The sequence below is a fragment of the Pelodiscus sinensis genome, chromosome 4 (genome assembly GCF_052426305.1).
Source record: "Pelodiscus sinensis isolate ZL-2025 chromosome 4, ASM5242630v1, whole genome shotgun sequence".
Lineage (NCBI taxonomy): Eukaryota > Metazoa > Chordata > Testudines > Trionychidae > Pelodiscus > Pelodiscus sinensis.
This window is the reverse complement of record NC_143055.1, coordinates 45,566,951-45,591,678: the sequence shown is the minus strand read 5'-3', so window position 1 is coordinate 45,591,678 and position 24,728 is coordinate 45,566,951. Positions and strand designations below refer to the sequence as shown.

Genomic DNA, 24,728 nt, shown 5'->3' with positions numbered 1-24,728 from the left:
TAGTTTTTCTTGTTGACTGACATCTCTTAAAAATAGTGCTTTGGTAGAAAAGCTGATCCTGAATAGATCTGGCACAGTTTTTAAAAATGGGTTTAAGGTCATGTTAAATTGGCAGTCTACTATACATTTGAGAGTTTGTCTGTCTTTCTGTATTTCTGTGTGTGTTCAAGAATTCTTCATAAACAGCAGGAAATGGGCCAACAAACTTGGTATACATCTTCCTTTTATCATAACTTACAGCAAGGTAAGTGTTTAGTAGTGCTAGGAAAATGGGATGTGTCTGAAATGGGATTTCTTCTCATAAAACCATATAGAAAGGGGACAGAATCACCAAGCAAGTGAAAGGGGCTGGCTGGGGTCATGCCTCCCCCAACCAGCTCTTCCCTAGCCCTGAGCCTCCCATTCCTCCAGGTACCTTTTAGGGAGGGCAGAGGCACAAAAGCTCCCCCTCCCACCCTGATTCATAAGGAGGCATTGCCACCTGTTCTCCTTCATCACAGAGCAATGGGAAAGTGCACAGTTTGGTCCATTTCTCACTCTGGCTGAAGGTAGAAGGACCTGGACCTGCCCTAGCCAGGGGACATGCACGCTTTTGCAGCAGTGCCTGATGGAGCTGCAGCAGCCATGGAGAAGCACTTCTTATCTGTCCACAAGCTTCTGCGGTGAGAGATGGCTGGGGTAGTCCTGTCTCCACTGGCCAGCTTTCATACTGAAACTCTCATCTCCAGCCCCACTTCAGAGCAATGATTTAAGTGAAGCATGTATATTTTCATTTTATTTTCCAAAAACCAAAAATGAGTTAAGGACCCAAGCCACGCTAGGTAAATCTTCTAGTGAAGGTATAACTGAAAGTTTATGTAGTCTTAACACAAACCTACTTGTTGATTGGAACCAGGTGCATATAAGCCTAATTGATGGAAAGAAGCAGCTGAGCACAGATAATATCTTCTTCCTCAGGAGCAACACTTTTCTGTCAGGTTTTATCTTACAACAAACAAGGGTTCACTTGTAGAGGCTAACACACAAAGGTTCACATATTGCTGCCAATAGATACAATATTCTTCCTTAGTGACTGCACTTCTGTCTCTACTTTATGCAAGTCCCTATTCCCATTCAGCTTAAAATAACCCTAGGAAATTATCCCTGACCATAATCACAGCTACCGTATACCACAGACCAGGCATATCATTCTTAATTCTGGCCCTCTAAAGATGTGAGTTGTCATTCACTCTATTTAACTGATTTTTGGAAGCACACCTTAACTAAATTAGTTCCTCTTAACATTGTTAAACCAAACGTCTACAGCTGTTAATGTTGGTGAAAAAATAATATGGCAAAAGAATGTATGCAGAAGAATAAACGGAGGGACAGAGTTAAGGTGGTGGTGTACAGTTATGGTAGGTTTTTTTTTTTGTTTGTTTAAAAATCTAAAATAACATGGCATAAGCCTTGTGATGCAGTCTTTAAGTGATCACATACTATTTGTTCTTCAGAAGCGCTGCCTTATTCAATACATAGGATGGACAGTGTATGGTAAAGACAATTGTAGGAAGGAAAATTATATTCTGTTTTGATTAAGGCATTAGAATAGTACCAGGAAAACTCAATTCAATTCCTGACTCAGACACAGACTTACTATGTGATTCTGGCTAAAATTATCTAAGACTCTGATTAAGGAAAGCTGAAGTCTAGCTCTGTTTGCCAACTTTGATGAGATTAAGCACATACTTAAATCTTTTCCTGAATATAGATTCATCCCTTAACAGGGGCTACACTGCCTGCCTGAAAGAGAACCAAATTACAATTGCAGGGGCAGCTTTAATTCTAACATTTCCTAACATTTTTCAGTACTTGATTTTGAAACCTTAACATAATTCCATGTATGAGAGTATAGGAAGAGCTAGTATCTACCTGTATATTTTGGCTGCCTTTTGCATTGTTTGGATTGAAACACCTTCATTGTTTGCAGCAGACCTTTGAAGAGGAAATCCTTTGGGCCAATGAACTACTTTTCTTTGTCCCATGAAATTCCAATCAGTTTTAGTTGAGAACTTTTGAAAATAACTTTTTTTCCTATGCACTGACTGAGACAAGGATCCTGGTGGGGAAAGTAGTATATAATCATGTCATTAAAGATTTGCATAACGCAAATGCACAAGGGAGCAGAATTAAGGTTGCGTGGTGTCATTAACAGAGGGAGTGCTGACCAGCACCCGGTGATTAAGGGGTTAACTCAGGTACCTCGTAAAGTTGTTGTCCAGGGGTTCAGGATAACCAATCAAGATAGAAGGTTGAAATTTGAATGGATATAGGTTCCCTGCCTGATTTCTTTGTGTGGGAGAATTAAACCAGGAGTTAAGAGACACAGAATAATCTAAACCCAGGCGGGACTACCTGGAGTAAGGCTACTGTTGAAACTCATTATGTTGATTTAGATGGCTATCCAGTTTTTGGTACTCCAAAGGAAGGGATATAGTGATCAAATAAATGGATTGATAAAGGATTTAAAAGAAATCTTAATTCTTCTTTAAGAGACGTCCCTGGGAGTGTGCCACAGCAAGTGTTGATGCATCCCAGCACCGCAGAGTGGATTCTTCTTAGTAGTGCATTGGGGACACTCATGTGCAGCATGTAAGGTGCACGGGTGCCATTCGGCACCACTGTGCATGTGTGGCCACCCTCCCCTCAGTTCCTGTATACCGTCCCCAGCTCAAGATGGACCTCCACTGTGTTCTTCGTTCCTCAATAGTTTCTGTAGATAAATAGCTTAGTTTAACTTCCAGGTTCTTCTCCTTAGCTCTTACCAAGTTGTTCGCCTAAAAAAAAAGCCATTTGTTGTTTTTCCTGCCACTTATGGCTACTCACCCGAGATAATGGACTCAGCTGGTTTAAACCTTGCACAGATTGCAGAGAGGCAATTCTGGCCTCATATGGCCACGCCAAATGTGTCAAGTGTCTCGGGGATCCCATATTCAATGGGACTGTCCACACTGCGCTAAACTTAAGGCGGGCACACAGAGAGTCAGAAATCTCCATTTGAAGATGCTCATGACTGAAAAGGGGCAACACCCTTCCTCAGACCTGGGCACTCAGGAGATTCCCAACAATAAGGGGGACAAAGTTAAAAATTCCCCAAGAGACATGCCTCCTTTCTGCCACAGGAGTATCAGTCACCTAAACAGCGTTCAAATGATAAACAAGGAAAGCCAAGAAACCACCACACCTCAGCTTGTACAATAACTCGGCACTTCTGGTGCTGACTGCGCTCTCCACCAACATGCCTCACACAGCACTTATACGGAGGCTACAGGTTCCTCAGTGCCTGCCTCACTTAGTTCAGCACTGAGCATGGCGCCGACCAGCATAGCACCTAAGATCACGGAGCCGAGAGTATTTACCATCATCCCACCATTGTAGGTGATGGCAAATACTCAAGTTGTGATCTCTGCACTAGAGATACTGCAAACCTCGGCACCGAGTATGACACCAATAGCCACAGTTCCGTTTACTCCTGCACCTGGCTATTTGCACCAGAGAGACCTTGCAGTCTCGTCAACTTCTAACTATCTATATCTAGGCCTGGACAAACTATCCTACTCAGCATCATCCAAATACATGTCATCACCTATATTATTATCTAGTGATGATGATGATGAACCAGGGTTTTTTTCACTCCAGCTGTTGACAGGCACAGAGACATCAGGGCATTCACCCCATGCCAATATTGCCCATCCTACCAACGTGGATATGCCCGCATAAGCACCATATCCTTGGATATCACCACCAATGCATTATCCACCACAATGGCAGTATTGAAGCCCACGGACTCAACATCACAAAAAGAGACTATTAAAGAAAAAGCACGCTATAAATGCACTTTCTCTCCTGTCCCAATCCCCCCAGTACATCAGAAATACTGTGTTCTCCCAAAGGGGTCAAAGATCTTATTCACACATCCGCCACCAAACTCCTTGGTAGTTTACACTATTCATCAAAGAAATAAACAACAGCAAAATCATTCTATGCCATCGGATAGAGACAACAAGAGACTTGACATGTTTGGCAAAAAGGTTTATGCCTCAGCTACATTACAACTAAGAGTAGCCAACTATGCTATACTCCTCAGCAAATATGATTTTAACAACTATACAGAGTTCAATACTTTTAGTGATGATACACAGAGGCAAAAAAGCCACAGTTTAGAGTGGTCATTGTGGAAGGCCAGGCAACATCGAGGACAGCCCTGCATGCTGTCCTAGATGTGGCGGACACAGCCATCAGAGCAACAGCTACTGCAGTTGTTATGAGACGAGCTTCATGATTCAGTTCCTCCTCCTTCCCTCGAGAAATCCAGTTGTCCGTTGACAATCTACCATTTGAGGGCAAGAGGCTCTTTTCATCCAAAACTAATGAGGTCCTCCACTCCATGAAGAACTCTCAGGCCATGCTTCACTCCTTTGGCATTCATACGCCTGCAACAAGGAGGAGGCAATATACATGCCAACCATAACAAGAGGCCCAGATTATCCCCCTTCACATGCCAATACCAAAGGCAAGAATACCCACCACATCAACAACATTGCACAGGTCAGGGGCCCAGGATTAAGCCGCAACATCTACATGGACCAAAATGTTTTCCACCAGGCCAGGATCTGGATAGGGAATGAACTGAGGGGAGGGTGGTTGTGCATGTGCAGTGGCATGCATGGCCCGAGTGCACTGCTAAGAAGAATCCACTCTGAGGTGCTGGGACGCACCAACACCTGCTGTGGAGCACCCTCAGGGACGCTTATCTTGAAGAATGTCAGTTACAGCCAAAAGTAAGTAAGCTCCTCTTAAAAGAGTAAAAACAGGGGCTTTGGTTCCTATCACTGGAACATCAGAAACTTAGTTTTTAATTTCTGAAATTAAAAGGTACAGTACCAAAAGTAGGAATAAATGGTCAGTTTTCAGAATGGAGAGTGGTAACTGTGGTGTCCCACAGGGGTATGTACTGGCACCAATCTTATTCAACATGGAGAAAGAGGTAAACAGTGATGTGGCAAATTTTACAGATGATACTAAACTGCTTAATATAGTGAAGTCCAAAGCAGACTGTGAAGAGCTTTATAGAGGATTTCAAAAAAAATGAGGTGACTGAGCAATAAAATGGCAAATGAATTTTAATGTTAATAAATTCAAAATAATGCATATTGGAAAACATAATCCCAACTTTATGTCCAAAATGATGGGGATTAAACTACATGTACAAAACGATGGGGACTATTATCACTTAAGAGAGAGATCTTAGATTCATTGTAGATAGTTCTCTGAAAACATCCACTTAATGTGCAGCATCAGTCAAAAAACCAAACAGAATGCTAGGAATCATTTAAAAGGGGATAGTAAATAAAACAGAGACTATTTTATTGCCACTATATAAATATATGGGGTATGCCCACATCTTCAACACTGCGTGGAGATGTGGTCACTTCATCTAAAAAAAAATACCTTAGCATTTGAAAAAGTTCTGAAAAAGAGCAACAAAAATCATTTGCAATGGCTTTCATATTGAGGAGAGATTAAAAAGACTGGAACTTTTCAGCTTAGAAAAGAAGGAGACTAAAGGGGAATATGATAGAAGTCTACAAATTCAGGATTGCTGTGGAGAAAATGATTAAGGAAAAGTTATTTACTTGTTCCCATAACAAAAGAACTAAGGGTTACCAAATGAAATTAATAGGTAACGGGATTAAAACAAACAAAAGGAAGTATTTCTTGATGCAACCCACAGTCAACCTGTGGAACTCCTTGCCAGAGGATGTTATGAAGACCAGGACTTTAACAGGGTTCAAAAAGGAAATTTATCTAGGATAGGTCCATCAATGGCTATTAGCCAGAATGGATAGGAATAGTATCCCTAGCCTGTTTGTCAAAAGCTGGGAATAGGTGACAGGGAAGGGATCACTTGATGATTACCTGTTCATTCCCTCTGGGGCACCTGTCATTGGCCACTGTTGGAGGACAGAATACTGAACTAGATGGACCTTTGGTCTGACCCAGAATGGCTATTCTTATGTAATGTAGTTCATAGCATATAGGTTTTACCCTTGAAACCTAGGCCAATCCCCTCTGTTAGAACCTTCATTCTTCTTAGTGTCATTGTTGCGTGTAGCATAGGTGGGGGCAGGAGAAAGTCCAAGCATGTAGCCCCTGCAGTTTCTTTTATACCTTCATTCCCCTGGGCTTGGAGAATGCAAGTTCAGGCATGTCTTGTGGGGATTCCTAAGTCCTCAAGCAAGAGTGAGCAATTCAGCAATTCCTCTGATATGGCCTCATGCAGGTGAGTCATTGAATTGAAGCTCTCTTGCTGAACAATGGGTGTTAATGATAGTTTTGACATCTTCCCTGTGCATTGATTATTTTCCTTGCTGTTGTCTCTGGTGAGCTAATCTCTGGCTGATTCCCCAATTTACATTTTTAATGGCAACCATACAACACAATCTCATAACTTCATATGCACTAAAATATATGTATTTAGACAGAGGATTTCAGCAGTTCATAACCTTTCCCCTATACTTCACGTGGCATGCTTTATATGAAATATCACAATTATTTACAGATGAGAAACATAGGAGGTTTAAGGGGACTCCCCCATAAAATTTCACAACCACATCCTTTGTCTCCTGTCTTTGTTCCAGTATAACCAGACAACAGAAGAAGCACCTTAATGTATTAATGCAGTAAGCTGTGGTGACTTTGAAGCATTCATTACTGAAAAACTACTTGATGATGTGTATTTTATAAATTCACAAAAAATATATTCACATAGTCCATACTTGAAAAATCAAAATTCAAAATAGTCTACATAACAGACATTATTAAAGTCTGGCTTGCTAGCTATCATACACTATTGTTCAGGGGTTGCTCGTTTTCAAGCAGTAGGTTAAAAGGTTAACCACATAAATAACAAACAGTTTAAGGACATTAGTTCATAAAATTAACAAAGAAAAGGAACTTCATTATTAAAACTGGTCATAATTCATCGTATGATATGATTTTTTAGTCCCATATTGTTGCAGTAACTGTCCACAACAAATAGATATGTTAAATATAGCTTTAGTCTGAAATTTTTTGCTGAATAGTTCAGAATTTTGAGAGTAATTTAATTTAATTTTTGTATGTTAATAATTGCTACTTTGTTTTCTTTTTCTTCTCATGAATCAGATATTTGTTTTTATGTGTGCAAGTATTCCCTCCTCTCATGATAAAAGAAGACCAGTTTGTTCACAAAAACTGGTCATCTGGAGGCAAGCCTGGGTACATGTAGATAAATGGTAAATTTGTAGCAATTCATGCTTCCATAATGAGGTTAAATGAAACGTGAACTGTGGCAAAGTCTATGAAACACTGCTTCTAAAATCCATTTGACCAATATGTCAGACTTTTTTATTAATATTTTATTGCTGTTTCACTATCTGTACTGATTCAGAATGTTGAGTTTTGTTTTTCATTAAATTTGATATGTTTTATATTTATAATAATAGAAATCTTAGCTTTCTAAGCTACCAATAGTGTATTAGGTTATTTTTTGACCTTTTCATAAAGTAGATAGCCTTAAATTGTGAATAGAAATATTCTTTAAATTACACTTTATTGTTGTTCATTTATATTCAATTGTATGTGATATAATGAATAAAAACATAAGACAAAATTCCTTCAGAACCTGATTTTTCATTTTCCTGCTTATGTTGGCCTGTTCAATGAGTACTTCAGTACTGAGTAAAGTATCAGCTAAAATAAGAATGGCAGAATTATACCCTAATGAATCTAACTTCATGTGAATCTGTAGGCAGTAAAGGATAATACTAATGTGAGAACCGTTTTCTAAAATACTCCTTTCTATTACTCTTAAGTACTTTGAAAGTAAAGTTCAATTTCAGGGTGTGAGTTTCTTTCTGTTGTAAAGCCTGGTTGTGCAATGAGCCCTATGTGGGAAAAAAATAAAAGGGGGGTGATCTACTCATGCAGTTGGTAAAAAAAAATTAAGGATTAAATACAAAATTATAGTGCAAAATTATTTGCACTAAAATATTTCAGGAAATCAGGATCTTTACTATTATTCATAAAAAGTTAGATTCTAGTTGTAGATATAAATTCAGTTACATGAGTCAGTCTCATATTATGTAAGGCACATTGTTTCTGAAACTGGCTTTCTTTTAGAAACAGGTTCAGATTTAGACAAGAAAGAATTTCTAACACATGTGACTAGTTATTTCCTATCTTACTACTGTGAACAAAATATCTGTTGAGATTTATCAGGAAAAAAATTGTAAATATTCAAGCCTATTTAAGGAGTGTCTTAAAAACAGCCCTTTAGTAAAGCAGAACTACAGTGTATTTTAAAACTCTTTGTAAAACATCTAAGTCCTATATCTCTCTTTCTTTTCAGATCTGGTTTGCTTTTGTTAATGGCTTTTCTGGACAAATTCTTTTTGAAAGATGGTGCATAGGTCTTTACAATGTGGTAAGGTTTTGAGGGGGTTAATCATTTAATTCCTATTTTGTTTAACAGTTTTTATTGAAGTATTTTAATTCTTTATGAAGTTTTTAGTTCTCAAGCTGTATCATATATATTTTTTATTTATACATTAGATGTTTACAGCTCTGCCACCATTGACTCTTGGAATATTTGAGAGATCCTGCCGAAAGGAAAATATGCTGAAATACCCAGAATTGTACAAGACCTCCCAAAATGCACTGGACTTTAACACAAAGGTAGAAGACAATTGCATTAAAATTAGAATAAACTTAGAAGTCATGCAGTGTAGTTATTCATTTCATTCCTTTGCCATACATTCTCATAAACTTAAAAATGTAGAGGCTTTTTTAATAATTGCCATGAATCTTCAGTGACTGGAAATAATTGTCCATGAAAAACACTAATCATATTTATCCAGTTTTTTTATATTCTGGCAAACATTATTTTTAAAAAAAACTATTTGTTTTTGTCTGCTGGTAATAAAGCTGTCTCCTTCAGGCAGAAGTGATTTGTCCGTTTGGTCCCCAAATCTTATGTACTTGAACAGTTGTGTGGAAATGGATTACTGACCCATGTGGAGAAGTAGAGCAAAGGACAATAAGAGCTGTCATTAAATTGGTAGGCGGAGGAGCCTTACACCATTCTTCATTAATTTTGGGCTGTGAAAAAATATGCTAGTCCTGTTTTAACAAGGAATTTAAATTCTGTATTTGGAGCTCAAAGGATAATATTGGTGGGAAATACATGGTGTCTATATTGCAAAGACTAGTTTTTAAAACATGGAAAAATTGAAACGGAAAGTTGGGCTTAGTTTTAGAATAAATACAATTTCTTGCAGATTTACACAAATAGAAAAATAATATAAATATAAAAAGGCAATCTTTGAAACTGTAAACTTATGAATATAATTAATTTTTAAATACCAAGTTTGTATATTATATGCCATAGAATAGCACAAATCTGAAAACTCTTTTTGACATATACACATGGCTGGGCAGCACCCTTCAGTTGTTATGCTGGTTGGATTTTTGTGTATGTTTTGAATAGTATTGGATAGCATCAGATAGATTAAGTATACATTGGAGTAACCATTATTAAAAATAGAGACATTTAAGTTCTCAGTATGTGATTATCAATGTCTGCATATAATATTTGGTAATAGATACTGTATGATATAACGTAACATGATCAAACCTCCACCTAATGTAAATTGGTGTAGCTCTGTTTAAGTAAATAATGAATGTATATCTATTTAAACCAGTTGAGGAACTGGTCCATTATACCTAATGCAACATTAAGTTGTAAGTGGGCCTTGTTAGCATGAAGATGTGAGAATTTTTTCCTTTTACTCTTCCTTTTTTTCCCCTCTTGAGTAAAACTGAAAGAAGTTGCTAGGAAAAGTTTTTAGGGGGGGACTACTTTTATTATAAATCTTTTACAAAAAATTATAAGAATTGGGGTTTAGTCACATGATCCATTAGTAAGGTTGTATAAGCACCTTACTATGATATTAGCAAAAGTAGTACTTATAGAATTCTAAAACATTCATGTGTGTATATGGGAGCTGTATTCCGTGATTGTATTACTTTCTCTCCATATCCTATATTAGGTTAGTGTGTATGTTTGCATTAATAAATCATTTCCAAGTACCTCATATTATTTGAGACTTATAGCTAAATAGACCAAGACCAAAAAGAACCATGGTTAAAGTTATTTTGAAAAATCACATGACATACCACATAATAATTCCTGAATTTTCAGTTAATTAAATTTTCAGTCACTTAAATTAGGTCAGTTATGTCCATATATGGTGTTACATATAAAAAAATTGTATTTTGTTTCTTATTTTATCCTTCAGTGTTCAGAGTTGTCCAGGAGTTAAACACACAGCTCTTACCAAAATTGTGTGGCCTATATCCCTTGCAATGTTACCGAGCAAATGTCTACAAAATACCTAAGTAAAAACAGAATAGTTGGTGTGGGTTCTCAGTGTGGAAGAATTAGAATCATTGTTGCACTGAATGATGATGCATAGGTTTATTATGGTAAAAAGGGTCAGAGGCTATGAGGTCATGACAGAGGTTAAAGGATTAGCATGTGACAATAAGTATTGATCAGGAAAATGGAAAAGTAGAACTAATTTTTCTTGCACCCACCTGTGCTTTCTGTCAAATAAAAACTTGTGGTAATGACATGGCAAGATGGAGAGACAAAGGTTAATGAGTAACACAAGTTCAAATGTGTAAAGTATTGGAGCATAAATTGTATCATACAACCCGATGTTGCTGGGTAAGCTAACAAAGGTCATTGAAAGTTAGTGGAAAATGTTACGAGGCAGGCAACTTTATTTATATTGTTTGAACAACTTAACTTAAACAACTAAACTTAAACATGTCACTTTTATACAATAAATGTTATGTGTGTAAAAAAGCATTTCCAATGATAAAACATGATTGTTGTCTTGAAGGATACCAGAGTTTAAAATCCATTTTTCTCTATACCTTAGTCATGTAATTCATACCTATATGCAATAGGCTATAGAAGGCATCCAATAGTATATTTATGCTTATTCTTAATAATAGCATGATTCCTACTAACAGTATTTGTCTTTTTAAAATGCTAATAAATTTGGTAGTAAAATTAGAGTCATTTAGCACAAATGTAACAGTTTTACACATTTAATAACTTGTCTGATGTCAAATAAGAAAGCATTATGGAAAGTTTATTATGAATTAAAGTACATTAAGAAGAAACACAAGAAAGATTATTTTTAATTTCCATTTGTATTAGATTTTGTATTTGAAATATGTACACTGGTTTGTATAGAAATGTTGGGTTTAACTGTCCTTTTATCCAAATTGTATACCAAGTGAGAGAGGTAAAATGAAATGAAACATTACATAATGTTTAATGCACTATCCAAGAAATGTAATAATGTTTGCAGTTGTCTGTTTTGTTGTACATTTTTCATCATAATCAAAACACTATTTTGTATATATTTTACAATTTTGAAATAATAGTTAAATTTAAAAGTGACAATAAGCACCTTTTTTAAACATAAAAATAAACACATGACCCATGAAGGGCTTGGAGACAGAAAGTGCCTGTCAGTTATATCAGTTCACAGTGGTGGCCTGACAAAAACACCTTTTGTGAATCTAACTGAAAGATAAAAAGAAGGGTCATGGTTCACAGAGCTAGTTTATCACAAATGGTTCTCATGGATTTTTGTTTTCCCTTAGGTTTTCTGGGTTCATTGTTTAAATGGCCTCTTCCACTCAGTTATTCTGTTTTGGTTTCCACTAAAAGCCTTCCAGTATGGTAAGTAAGTAAAACAAATACAAACTATTGTATAACCTTATTTGAAAAATAATAATTTCCAAAATTATACTAATACATGTTAACATGTTTACATTATTCTATTTTATGTAATATTTTTAGAACTAAAGCAGCCTATGCAATCTAAAAATTTTGATTCAAATTTTGGGAAAGAAAGAATATAGTACATTTTGTGCACAAGTGTGGGAGATAACTGAATTTATTTTAAAACAAATTTTAACAGTTTTGGTATGTCCCTATGATTTGATAGCTTACTTGATTATATACAGTTTACATAATAGTCAGTAGCGTTGTGTATTTGTATAATCTGTTTGACTGCCCTTAAAGTTTGGAAGACTGTATAACATATTAATCATTTCTGTACTTTTCAGGGGTATGTTAGCTCATCACTGTGTAGAGGACTGGGGGAGGGCATGGCAACTGTGAAGGTGATTGGATTAAGTTGGGTGAATACCACAAGGAGGACAGCTGAGTTTGGTTTCTACATTATGCATCTTTCAGACAAAGAGAAGGAGAATTGTAGCAGCTGTGTGGAATGGGTTTGGGGATGTAGAAAGGTTCTGATATTTAGAAGGAGAAAATAGAAGGGCCACAAACATTGGGATCAAATATCTCAGGAGAGCTTCAGCAGCCAGGGTTGGGCTACTGATGGAGAAAAGTGAAAGAGGTAGGCCATCTACTTAGGTTATATGATGCAGAGTGGAGTTATATTACTGAGCACATCGATGTAGGATAAAGGTTCTGGTGGGAGTTGAGAAGTTCAGCTAGCTGAACAAAATGTCTGAGATTCTGTGGGAGTGCTCTTGCAGTCCAAGTTTGCCACAAAACTGACACACTGGTGTTATTATTGTAGGCTACTTTCTAAATATTCTGGATAGTCATTAGAGAGCTTGATTTTAAGTCCCCTGGTATGTGGGCATTTGTAAATATCTTTACTTTCATGTGTACATAGGCTATACAGATGGTCACTTAGGAGTGTACACATTGGGGATATGGGCATTTGCTAAAATGCTGAAGATCAGACCTTGAATATCTAAAAATGCAACCAAAGCATCTGAAAATTAATTGAGCTTCCAAGTAATGTTTTCCTTATGTTGCTTCTCTGCTTTGTTCTGAGATTCCTCTTCCATCTCATTTCTTGGTCATCTTTCCTCTTTTGTCATGTAGAAGATTCTAGACTACTTGCACTGTAGCATCTCTTATCAGGAAGCATGGAGAAAAAGAATAGTTAAAGGCTTAAAGTCTCCACCCCTTACATCTCTTTTTATTTATTATTATTATTATTAGTTATTTTTGTCTTCTGAAGTCTAGCTTTCAGTTCTTCCAATTTAGCTCTCTTCATTCAGTATAGTAATTTCTTTTTCAGATTAGGACATAAGAGCAAGATTAATACTAGGAACATATAGGGAGAATAGGGACAAGTTTAGGAAGCATCCAGCTAGAAAAGACCAGGACCATCTGGAGGCACTGCACCAGTTTGCAGGTCCCCAGTCTCTGATGACTTTTGGAGAACATCTAGTAGATTTCCTGTGGGAATGTTCAGGACCTCACTTTCAGGAAGAATGTACAAATGAACCCTTCAGAGGATCCTGTGGCTAGTCAACAGATTCCCACAGGTGGAAAAAATATCTGGGACAGAATGCTGGGCTAAATGGACATTTGGTCTAACCCAATATGGCCATTCTTATGTTCTTATGGAATGTACATCTATATTTCCATACCATATACTCATACCATTCCTTCTATCATCTTCCTCATCACCCTCGCCTTCCCCATCATTACCAGTGGCCAACATTCTGGCACCTGCCAAGGACTACATCTCCTTCTCCTACTGGCCCTAAGCTGGGATGCCACTTCTATAATATGTTATTCTGGAGTTATGATGTTGGATACATATTCAGTAGGGAATGTTTCTTATTCTCCTTATTTTTATTTCCTCACCTTAATGATGTGAAGAGTCTTTTTCCTATAAGTCAGTATATCATTGATCTCAACTTGTTATTACCTATGTCAATTCATTACCCTGGAACTTTTGTGGCTGTGTATCACATTTGCTATTTCTGTCCTACCCAGTTACTCAATCTGCTCATAACCGGTTGTTTCAGGTTTTTCCAAGTAATGATGTACCTGCTAAGTTTGAGGGTATTCTTGGAAGTCTCTGTTTCTGTCTTACCATCTGTCCAGGAGTAAGGTCCAGAATATACGCAAGTCATCTTTGCTATCTGGGTGAAAGGTCCCAGGCAAAAATACTAACCTTGCCTTACATACAGGATGCAAGGTTAGGTAGCAAAAAATGGATTGCGCAGTATACTTTCTACTACAGACTGAATCTACCTGCCTTTTGAATTCTGTGTATTTCATTCTCTCAACCCAAACTGATTAAAAAGGAAAAGAGCACCTGTCTCTTTTTCCCTCTGTATTGGCCATTATTTCCTTCCTTACTATCACACACATTTCCCTTCTTTTTCTTCCCATTTTTCACCCCCTAGCTCCTTTTTTTCAGGTCTTTTTCTGTAAATACACAGATTCACAAAGTTGTCCAATTTTCCCCATCTCAAATAACAAATACCCCAAAAAAGAGTTAAAATGCTAGGACAGAAGAGTACATTGAGTGAAGTTTTTGTGTTTGTAATTTCTTTGTATAAAAATGTATTTTGCTTTTATGGAAAGGTTATGTTTCCTTCATAATTCATGGTTGGAAAGTTCTGAAGGGTTAAGGCATTAAATAGTAGTTCTCCCTGCCCTGACCAGTCACTGGTCACCACTACTGAAGACGACCTAAAAGACTCAAATTTTGCCTTCTCTTGTGTTGGGAGCACCAGAGCCAATAACCAAAACAGAGAGTCCCGAGTTAGACTATACTTTTACAAAAACAGAATTACCCATAAATAAACCCTTTTTTACCAAATCATCCTGTTTTTCTTGCAGGTACAGTATTTGGCAATGGCAAAACTTCAGACTACCTGCTCTTGGGAAACATTGTTTATACTGTAAGTCTTGCTATAGTTGTCTGGTGTTCTATTCGCTGATTTTTTTTCCTAATCTATCTCTTTTTATTTTGCCACCACTTCATTTTATTTATTCATATACATACTTAACTAGAAGACTTACCCAGCATTGCCCATGTCTTTCGGGACAGGGAGCTGGTAGTATGGGGGGTGCAGGAGTCAGGTCAGGGCCTTGGGGATGTGGTAAGCTAGTGCAGGAGGTTGGGAGTGGAGGGATGCAAGAGTGAGGGTTGAAGAGTGAGAAGGGGCTCAAGGCAGGGGGGTTCCCATCTGTCATGAGCCTTTTCTCTCCTCCCCCAGCCTCTCTCCAGCCTCCATGGGACCCTTTTTTTCACCCAACCCCCTCCCCCAGCCACCAGGGGCTGTTTCTCCCCCTCCCCATATGCTCCCCCAGTTGCCAGGGGGCTTTTCTCTCATCCTAACTCCTGCCCCACCCACCAGGACCCTTTTCTCTCCCCCCAGCCTCATCCCAACTACCAGGGGCCTTTTTTCTCTCTCCCAGCCCCAGTGCTGAGGCCAAGGGCCAGGATGGAGAAAAGTGTTTGGGGAAGTGGGCTACTTACCCAGTGTGCTGGCAGGTGCAATGACAGAGCCCCAGCATAGCTGGCCATAGTGTTGCTCTTTTTAAGAATTCTGGAAGTACACTCCCCAACTTATCCCTGTCAGATACTGGAAGCCACTTCAGATTCTTAACCATGATTTTTTCATATGCATTACCATTAAATGTTAAACATATGACCTTTGTGGGACTTTTCAATTTGAATTCCTGTAGTTTAAAGACAATCAGACTTATTAAAGAAAAATAACAAATTTATCTCCTTTTTTAATAGTTTGTGGTGATAACAGTGTGTTTAAAAGCTGGATTAGAGACTTCATATTGGACCTTGGTAAGAAAATACTTATTATTCATGCTGTCAAGTACACTAGGGAAGTATGTGATAGATTAAATATCCTTACTACATTCTTATTAATTACCACTAACAGTTATTACATTTATCACCCAGAGCACACTACGCACTTTACAGTACCAAGTAAAGATACAGTCCATGCCTTTAAGATTTTGTGTATACTCTGAAATGAAAAAATATTGTGGGCCAAAAAAATGAACAGTGATGGAGACTTAGGACAAGGATTAAAATAATATCACTGTCTATACACCATCGCCCAAAGGTGCTGACTTCCCCTCTACCTCTGGGTGCTCAATCCCTCCCAAGCCTGCCCCCACTCCACTCCTTCTCCCAAACCCTGACCCTGCCTCTTATCCATCCCTGCTCCACTCTCACCTCACCCCATTCCACTCCTTTGCCCCAGTATCTTTTCCCAAGCATATTGCATCCCTGTTCCTCCCCTTTCCTTCCCAGAACCTCCTGAATGCTGTGAAATAGCTGTTCATAGCAGGTGGGAAGTTTTGGGAGAGAAAGGGAGAAGTTGGTCAGCAGGGCCACAAGTGGGTGAGAGATACTGGGGGAAAGGAGGCAGATGGGGTACTTGGCTGCCAGTGGGTGCTGAGCGCCCCCTAATTTTTCCTCGCAGGTGTTCCATCCCCAGAACACTCACAGAGTCATTGCCTAAGGATTAGAATCACTAAAGCATATGAGTGTTTTTTAAATTTACTTTTGAAAATAAATATTATCTTGCTCCAACAAATGGGCATTAGTAGTTTTACCATTGGCTTAGCAGACACAGAGTTGAACCACTGCTGGGCATTTTTGAAAATCCCACTTTCCGTGTCAGAATTGCACAATGAACTTCCAAGGGAAAAGACCATTTCTCTCAGAATGTTCTGTGTAGAACTGAACTCATTGTAAGCACTGAATAAATACTAAATATGTTTTAATTGTTCTGTTTGGCTTTTTTTTCCAGTTTAGCCATATAGCAATATGGGGAAGCATTGCACTTTGGGTAGTATTTTTTGGAGTTTACTCATCTCTGTGGCCTGTGATTCCTATGGCACCTGACATGTCTGGAGAGGTAATATATGTCTTTTAACTAACCTTCAAATTTCTGCATAAAATGTGGTTGAATTGCTCACTTAGAGTTTTGTTTTGTTGGATTGTATGGTTTGCCACAATGACAGGAGAGGATTGTGAGGATTTTACCCAATATTTGAGAGGATTCTTTTAACACTGCCATAATGTACTAGACAAACTTCTGACATACTTGTGTATCTGATTCTTAATTGAAAAACTGAAAGTTTATGCCATAATAAAATTGTTAGTCTTTAAGATTCCACTGGAGTCCTTGTCTTTGCTGAAACAGACTAACACTATCTGAAATAAGTCTTATTTGCTGTTTTGTTATTATCTCGTTAAAATAGCAAAGGTCTATAACCTTTTATACAAAATTAGTTCAGCAGAAAAGAGTTCTCTATGTAGCTACATTGCATAGCAAAATTGGAGACCAAACTTAACTTAGATGTAAGATTGATAATACCTTGGCAAGTTAAAATTTTCAATGAAAATGTTTCACACAACTATGGGACTGTTTTTCACATAGTGTTTGAAGGTTTGTGGTTCAAATCCTGATGATGATGCACACTAGTGAGTCATTGCACTAACACATAATAAATTTTGGTTTACCTTTCTTTTTAAAAAAAATTAGGATGTTAAATATAGGTTAAATTAAAGTTATTTATTTAAAACTGTTGAAAGAAGTTAATTTGTGCACTGGTTGAAGCAGGGAGTTTGTGGGAAAAATAATACTTAATAATGTAATTATACTTAAAAAAACAACAAAAAGTCTGGTAGCACTTTAAATAGTCTGGTAGCACTTTAAAGCTTTCGTGTTCACAGCCCACTTATTCCAATGTTATTAAAGACTGCTTTACACACAAGGATTGGGGAAGGGGAATTACAGTTGTATAAATTGTTTCCAAACCTTTGCCGCTTGAATAACTTCATTTTAACATTTGTTGTATATGGGATAGATAGATAAAAGAGAGAGAGGGTGGAGTGGTGTCCCACAAAGTAGCATTACCTTAGGAGGGCTGCATTACTCACATTGTATGTACTGTACATTAAAGTGTTTTGTTTTGGTAGTGATGATTGTTTTGTTTTTTTATTACATATATGGTGCTGTGTGTTTAAATTAGAAAAGGCAAGGTCAGAAAATTGTGTATTGTACTTGGAGCAGAAAATGGTGAGCTTTGTGAACCTTTATTTCCTGGGAATTCAAGATGAAAAGTGAATCCTAGCACATCTACCCCTAATATAGGTAAAATTGTTGACAAGAGGAACAGGCAACACTGGTGAGCAATGGATTTGGTCCCCTCTGACTCAAGCACTAAACATCTTTATCTCTAGCATTCTTTATGCACTTTATTTTATTTTGAACCTTTACAGTTAAGCACATTCAATTTCATTTTCCACCTCTTGAGTCTGTTCTAGTAAGTAAAGCTACTATAACCTTTTTAGTCTTAGGCATAGATTATAACATGATAGAGCTTGAAATATTAAATGTCATAGGAAATAGTCATAAGATCTGTTTTCTACCATAAGAGATTATACAAGTAGCAGTAAACCTTATAATTTCGGCTGAAGGAACTTTGACATACATAATATGGGAGAGAAAATGTGAAAAATGTTTCAAAATTTCCTCTGATCTCACAGCAACTTTCCAGTCTTGGTAATATGATCTGAACAATGCTTAACTGCAGTGACAATAAACTTTTCAATAAGCTTCACTGTATTTGTTGCCCAGAAATACTGAATTAATACTTCCACTCTAGAAAAATCTGCTTTACAGATCATTTTCCTGAAATTTTGCCTGACAGCACTGTGTTTTTATAAATTATTAGAAAGGAAACACAATTCTTTGCCGTCACTTGTGGTTAGATTTATTAGGAAGATTATCTGTTTGACTCCACTACAGACAACCCAGACATATCCTGGGATTTTCACTTTCTCTAACCTAAAAAAGGGAAAAGAAAAATGAGAGAGATGTTAGATGCCTAATTCTTATAATTGTTCATAATTTACAACGTTTTTAATTTCGATAGTATGCAGGCTTCCCCCAAAACTTCTTCTTGACCTTGATCATCCCAGAAGCATAGATGAGCATGGAATGTGGGTAGGAGAAAAAGGTCTGTTGTTATGGGGAAGGGCTGGGAAAGTCTGCTTCCAACAGTCTCTCTATCGCGTGTCTGAACCAGCAGCTTCTCAAGCCAATGCTGCTGTCTGCCTCCCAGCAACACTGTCTTGAGTACTCGGTCACTGCAACTCTCGTAGAACCACCAGCACCTCTTCTCCCTACCCTTGCTTCTACTTGCAACTCCACCCCACCAGTCACTTTCCTGTTGCCCAGCAGCAACCAGAACGTCCTCCCTCTCTTATTTGTATGGAACTCTGACCTATTCCTTTCAGAGCTCCACCTTCAGCTCACATCATGTGGCTTCCAGCAGTTTGTTTACTTATGGCAGCATACACATACACACATACACCCCTTCTTCTCTAACCCTGCTCTGATCAACTAACTCCATTTACTGCCTTTCTCCCAACTCCTTTGTTGACCATTGCCTCGTTTCCCACTCATTGACTACATGCTTATTTCCCTACCCCCATTCCACCACTCACTGCCTACCGACTCTTTTACTCCCTTCCATATTCACTGCCCACCTAGAATCTCGCCCACAACTTCTACCACCATAAATCTATGCACTTTTTACCATCTGGAGGTGTGGCATCCCATCTTTGATGAGCTTCATAAGATATTGACAGTCTGCTCTTGGGTTATCACTCTGAACCAGGAAACATTGCTGCATCCAAGTCTAGGCATTCTACTCCTAAAACGTAGCTCTTGAAAAAGTAGAGATCTGTAGGACTGTTGTTGCTGTGCAAGTGACATATCCTCCTGGAAGCCATCCATCCAAAAAAATTCAAATTCAAATTGGAAAAGATTTGTGGTTTGATGCAGCAAGCACCAAGTGAACTTTTTTTCTTATGCTGCTTGATTACCTTCATAAACTGTCTGATGCTAGCTTAGAGACTAATTCCATCCAAGTATATCAGTAATGTGCCCTCCTAGCTATTTGCTGAAGATAGACAAATGAGCACCTGTTCATCAGATTCATTTGACCCTTAAACACCTGCATCAAAAAGCTTCCTGCATCATGGTATATGAATATGGTCCTGAAAAAGATGATGGAAACTTTTTTTGACCACTCAGTTTCTTTGACCTTAAGTTTCTTACACGTTTTTTTTTCCTGGTGACAGCAACTTCAGCAAGCAAGTTTGGTGGTTCGTTGATTGATCCAGATTTTACAAGGATAGTGTGGTGCTGTAGGCTCATCAGCGATTGCTTTCCAATGTAATGACTGTTTTTCATTTTAATAAGTCTATTTTTAAACAATTTTTCCACCTTTATGTATGTATGTCAGTGAAACCCTTCTCCATACATTGATGTTAAAAAGTCAGGGTTCTGCTTGGAGCACACTAACGCTCTTGGACAGGGCCAGCCCGAACCATTCGTGCGCCCCGGGCCCCTGGAGCGCTGCGCTGACCCAAGGAGTGTGGCACATGCGCGGTCCCGCCCCTGGGCGCAGCACATGCACAGCCCTGCCCCCGGGACACTGGTGCATTTGCGGACCCGCCCGGTCTGGCAGCCCCATGCGGCGCCCCTACAATGGGGCTCCCTGGGCAGTAGCCCAGTCAGCCCATAACTTGGGCCATCTCTGTTCTTAGAAGGTCAACCAAACTTTCTGACATCAGTTCACTTGACAATTCTGTTAGTAAGATGAGCAAGTAGTTGTCTAATTGAATTTCATATTTCAGTGACTAGCTTGCCTGATCTACAACTAGAAAGTCAGGTCAAGATTCACAAGGCTCACCACAAACTACTGCAAGAATATTCTTATCACATGCCTCTATAAATCTATTTTAACTGACAATATAGAAAATATGCCACTCGTATTCCAAAATAAGAGTCTTCATAAACAGACTTGTACCAAAACAACTAAAGGCACGAATAATACTAATTATTTTAATTAGTATTTAAAATGTAAATAATTTGTAACTAATGAAAGTATTTAGAAGTTAAAAGTTGATTCCCATATACATGAAGACAAGTCCTTACTTACACTGAGGAACTCTGATTCAAGGGTAACAACTCTGTTGGAATGAAATCTGTTGGAACAGTATCTTAATAATTTCCCCACATTTCTCTTTGTGTTTAGTGACCGCTACATAGGGTTCAGAATTCAAGCTAAATGCTAAATTATATTTGTCCCCAACATACTTGAATACTCTCTTTGACTTTCTGCTTATTTAATATTTGTATTATAAAATATATACAGAAGCCTGGAAAGGTTAACCAAAAGAACAGGAACAAGAGCTTGCATTGTATTTTGAAACTATAGTATTTTCTAACTGTATAACCATATGATATGTAGCTAATCTGGTTTGCTTAAACATCTTAAAGTCAAGTCCGTATCTCTTTATCTTTGTTGTAGCATTTTATTTTGTAGAAACATTTTTCCTTTGCCAGACTGTCTGAAAGTCAAAAAAGCTATATTCCAGCATAACAGTGTCAGGTGAAAAAGCATTGTTAATCTACAATGCAGTGTATTGCCAGGTGGAAACACTGTCGGTGTTTTTCTGTATTCCACATTATAGCTTTTGGGAAAATATAGCTGATCTTGTAGTAACTTATTTGTGGTATGTTTCTGTAGCTAATCTAGTTATGTTGGAATAAACCTCTACATTTAAAAGTTTCCTATGTATACATAATTCTAATCAAAGTCCTTATTGGTTGTTCATGTTTCAATAGAGTAAAATACGATAGGAAACAGACATTGTATAACAGAAAGTTTCTCTAGCTCTCATGAAGATATTTTTTTTTATTTAGAGGAGAGCTAATGAAGAAAGCAATTTGGTTTAAATAATGATAGAATAGGAAAAAATTGCTATGATATAGTTAGCTGGTATAGTTGTCTCCCTCTCCTCAAATAAATATGGACATGATTTAATAGGAGATCTTTTTTAAAAACCTGACTTGTATTTTGTTCACATGAATACAACAATTTATGAGGCAAAGCATGCTCCAAGAAAAGTCATGTGCTGAATAAACTCATGCTGCCTGCCTTTCATAATTGTCTGTTGGTTAGTTATATATTCTTTAAGTGAGAATTGAGCTTTTCTATTTTTGCCATTGTGATTAGTAAACCAGATTAAAAATATAAAACTTACTGCAACAAGGAACAATTCATATTGAAATTAATAAAACAAAGTTCAGTATCTCCAGAACTCTTAGTTTTTTTGTGATACTGTAGATGTGCACTGTAAAGTTCTCCAGAGCACCATCTGTTTCTGCTCCATCTGGCCTGAGGGATCTATAAAACTACTGAAGGAAATTGAAGTTAAGGAACAAGCATGTGTTTTACAGAATTTCAGATCATTTGATTGAGGTTTGTAGAATCCCTGTGAAAAACAATAAAACTCTTTGTTGGACATTTTAGCTGCGCCCTTTAGGAAAGATATTACTAGTCTATATTAACAGTATTAGTTTCTGAAATATTGCTTCAGTCTGTATTATCTAACCTAATTTATTATCTTACATATGGACTTGCATTATTAAAATAGTCCATATTCATCTTTTAATTATTATTCCATAAACAATAAAATTTGCTTCTTGAGAAAGAAAAATGTAGATGTTTATCAAAGGTTAAAGTACTTAGACAAATACCCTCTAGGGAAGAACTTATTTGCAGTCTCACATTTTACCTAAGAGACCAAAGCACAAAATTCAGACTAATAAAAGATGCTGTGACTTGATATTTCTACTATCCTTACCATTTTAAAAATATCTAAGGACATTATTAAAATCTCGCTCTTCAGGAACATAGGCTAAATAAAAGTCATACTTATAACACTGTAGTTTTAGGAAATAACTTCACAGTATTTTTCCTAAATATTTCTGGAAAAGAGAAAGATATACATCATTTACTGCAGTAAATCAGGTTTTAAGGACATCTTTAAACTCCAAAATGTGCAGACTGGTGATTTTCCCATTAAAAAAAAACAAAAAAATTGATATATTTCTTTACTTTCAAATATTTTAAAATCAGATATAAAATATGCTGTGTGCAAGTTGAACTATGTAGCATGATACAGAATTTTTTGTAGCTTATAACTAACAAAGCAAAAACAGCATAAACCACCTAAATAAAAATGTTACTGGTTTGGATAAATGTACTTTTCAAAAGATGGTGTAGATTCACTGTTCCCTCTAAGGTGCATGCCTGCATGGGCATGCACCAAGAATTTGAAGCCAGCCCACATCCTCACCAGAGCAGTGGCTGCTCAGCTGTCCTGGAGTGAGGCTGCATGGAAGGCAGCTACCCCACCCCAGGAGCAGCTGGGCAGCCACCATGCAGCGTTGGCCCTAGCTTCAGCCCTGCCCCAGGGCTGGAGCTATGGCCACATTATGGGAAGCAATTTCTCCAGTGGCCCCCACCAGAGCCAGAGCTGTGTCGCGGGTGGCCAGTGGCTGCTCCAAAAGCCAGGAGCAGCACCATATGGAGACACTGCTTTCATTTAGCATGGGGAGACATCACAAACAAAAGGCATGAGTATTGCAAGGCAAAAGGCATGATGCAGACGTATTTTAAACCACCACAGTTACAGTAAGTAGCCATTTCTTTTAATCTGTGCTAAAGGAAAATACTCTATTCCCTCGTTATCTTGCACAAAAGAAAAACTTGGAAGAGTTTATTTACAGTTTAACCATGATATATTGAATTGCAGTTAAATGAAACATTTGGCTAAATAGAGTTAATTTATGCCCCCTGAAGATTGTGCTTTGCTGACTTGTGCTTCAAAACTGCCCTCTGGGAAAAGACATGAACCCAAAGAATGGCTGTCCCCACATCATCCTGTTTTGGGTTGAATTTAGAGTGCTTTGACAAAATTCTCGCTTGTGTTTTCTGGGCCTCTCCACAAAACAACCTCATGTTTTGCAAGATGGCTTGCTGTCTTTTCTAAATGTCAAACCTAGACTGCAAATTGACCTATCCTGGCTTGTGTCTGGAAATCTCAGACATTATTAAGGCTTCAAAATCTGTATTTCAGGGATAGGGAATCCAAGACATAGACTTCAAAAGCCTATAGAGTAAGGTTTCCTAATTTTCCAAAAGATTCAGGCAATCTCCGAGACCTTTTGATATTCAGGGTTGTTCATATTTTATATGCTATTAATTTTTCTCTCCCTTATCAGTTATTTCTGTCAGTTTCATTATTTATGGATAAACACTCAGCTTTGACCAACTGAAGCCTCAGTTTGCATTAAAAATCGTTTTGTTTGCTCTACCAGGCCCTCACAATATCCATTTTGACAACTTCTAATATCATTGCCTCACAGAAAGTAGTTATTATTGTAAATGTTTTTGTTGCAAAACAGTTTCAGAATTAATCTCCATTTGAGAACGTCACTCTCTTCTAGTTGCCTTGCCATTTATTTCATTACAATGCCTTGACCTAGGTTGGCATATTTATTTTGCAAGCATTGGCAATCAGAGTTGACATCAATGAATGTTAACATCCCTACAATTTTTGGAGCACCAAGTTATTCATAAACTGATTGACCATCACATAACCAAGATGCTACGCTACAAGTCGGGGATAGTATATCATACTTAGTCCAGCCATGAATGTAGGGGATTGAACTTAGATGATCTCTTGAGATCCCTTCCAATCCTACAATTCTGTGATTCTAAGTAGAGGCTACAGCCAACATTCTAAAAATGTAGTGTTGTGACATTAGCCAGTTTAATGTCCTAGTGCACTTTGAACCACTTTAAAGCCTTATAAGTGTTTAATCCAGGGGTGAAGAACCTTTTTTGGGGGTCAGGGGCTGCTTATCCACAGAAA

General features: G+C 37.7%; 1 protein-coding gene across 6 annotated transcripts in view; it reads left to right on the top strand.

Annotated features, from left to right (window-relative positions):
- The window catches only part of ATP8A1 (ATPase phospholipid transporting 8A1), a 222,352-nt gene that overhangs the window by 165,985 nt on the left and 31,639 nt on the right, over positions 1-24,728 (top strand). For all 6 annotated transcript variants that reach the window (XM_075930509.2, XM_006111916.5, XM_006111917.5 and 3 more), the window contains 6 exons: positions 8,432-8,506; positions 8,635-8,757; positions 11,764-11,842; positions 14,789-14,850; positions 15,699-15,755; positions 16,732-16,839. In XM_075930509.2, the coding sequence (XP_075786624.1) occupies positions 8,432-8,506; positions 8,635-8,757; positions 11,764-11,842; positions 14,789-14,850; positions 15,699-15,755; positions 16,732-16,839 (504 nt within the window). The remainder of the gene's footprint in view (positions 1-8,431; positions 8,507-8,634; positions 8,758-11,763; positions 11,843-14,788; positions 14,851-15,698; positions 15,756-16,731; positions 16,840-24,728) is intronic.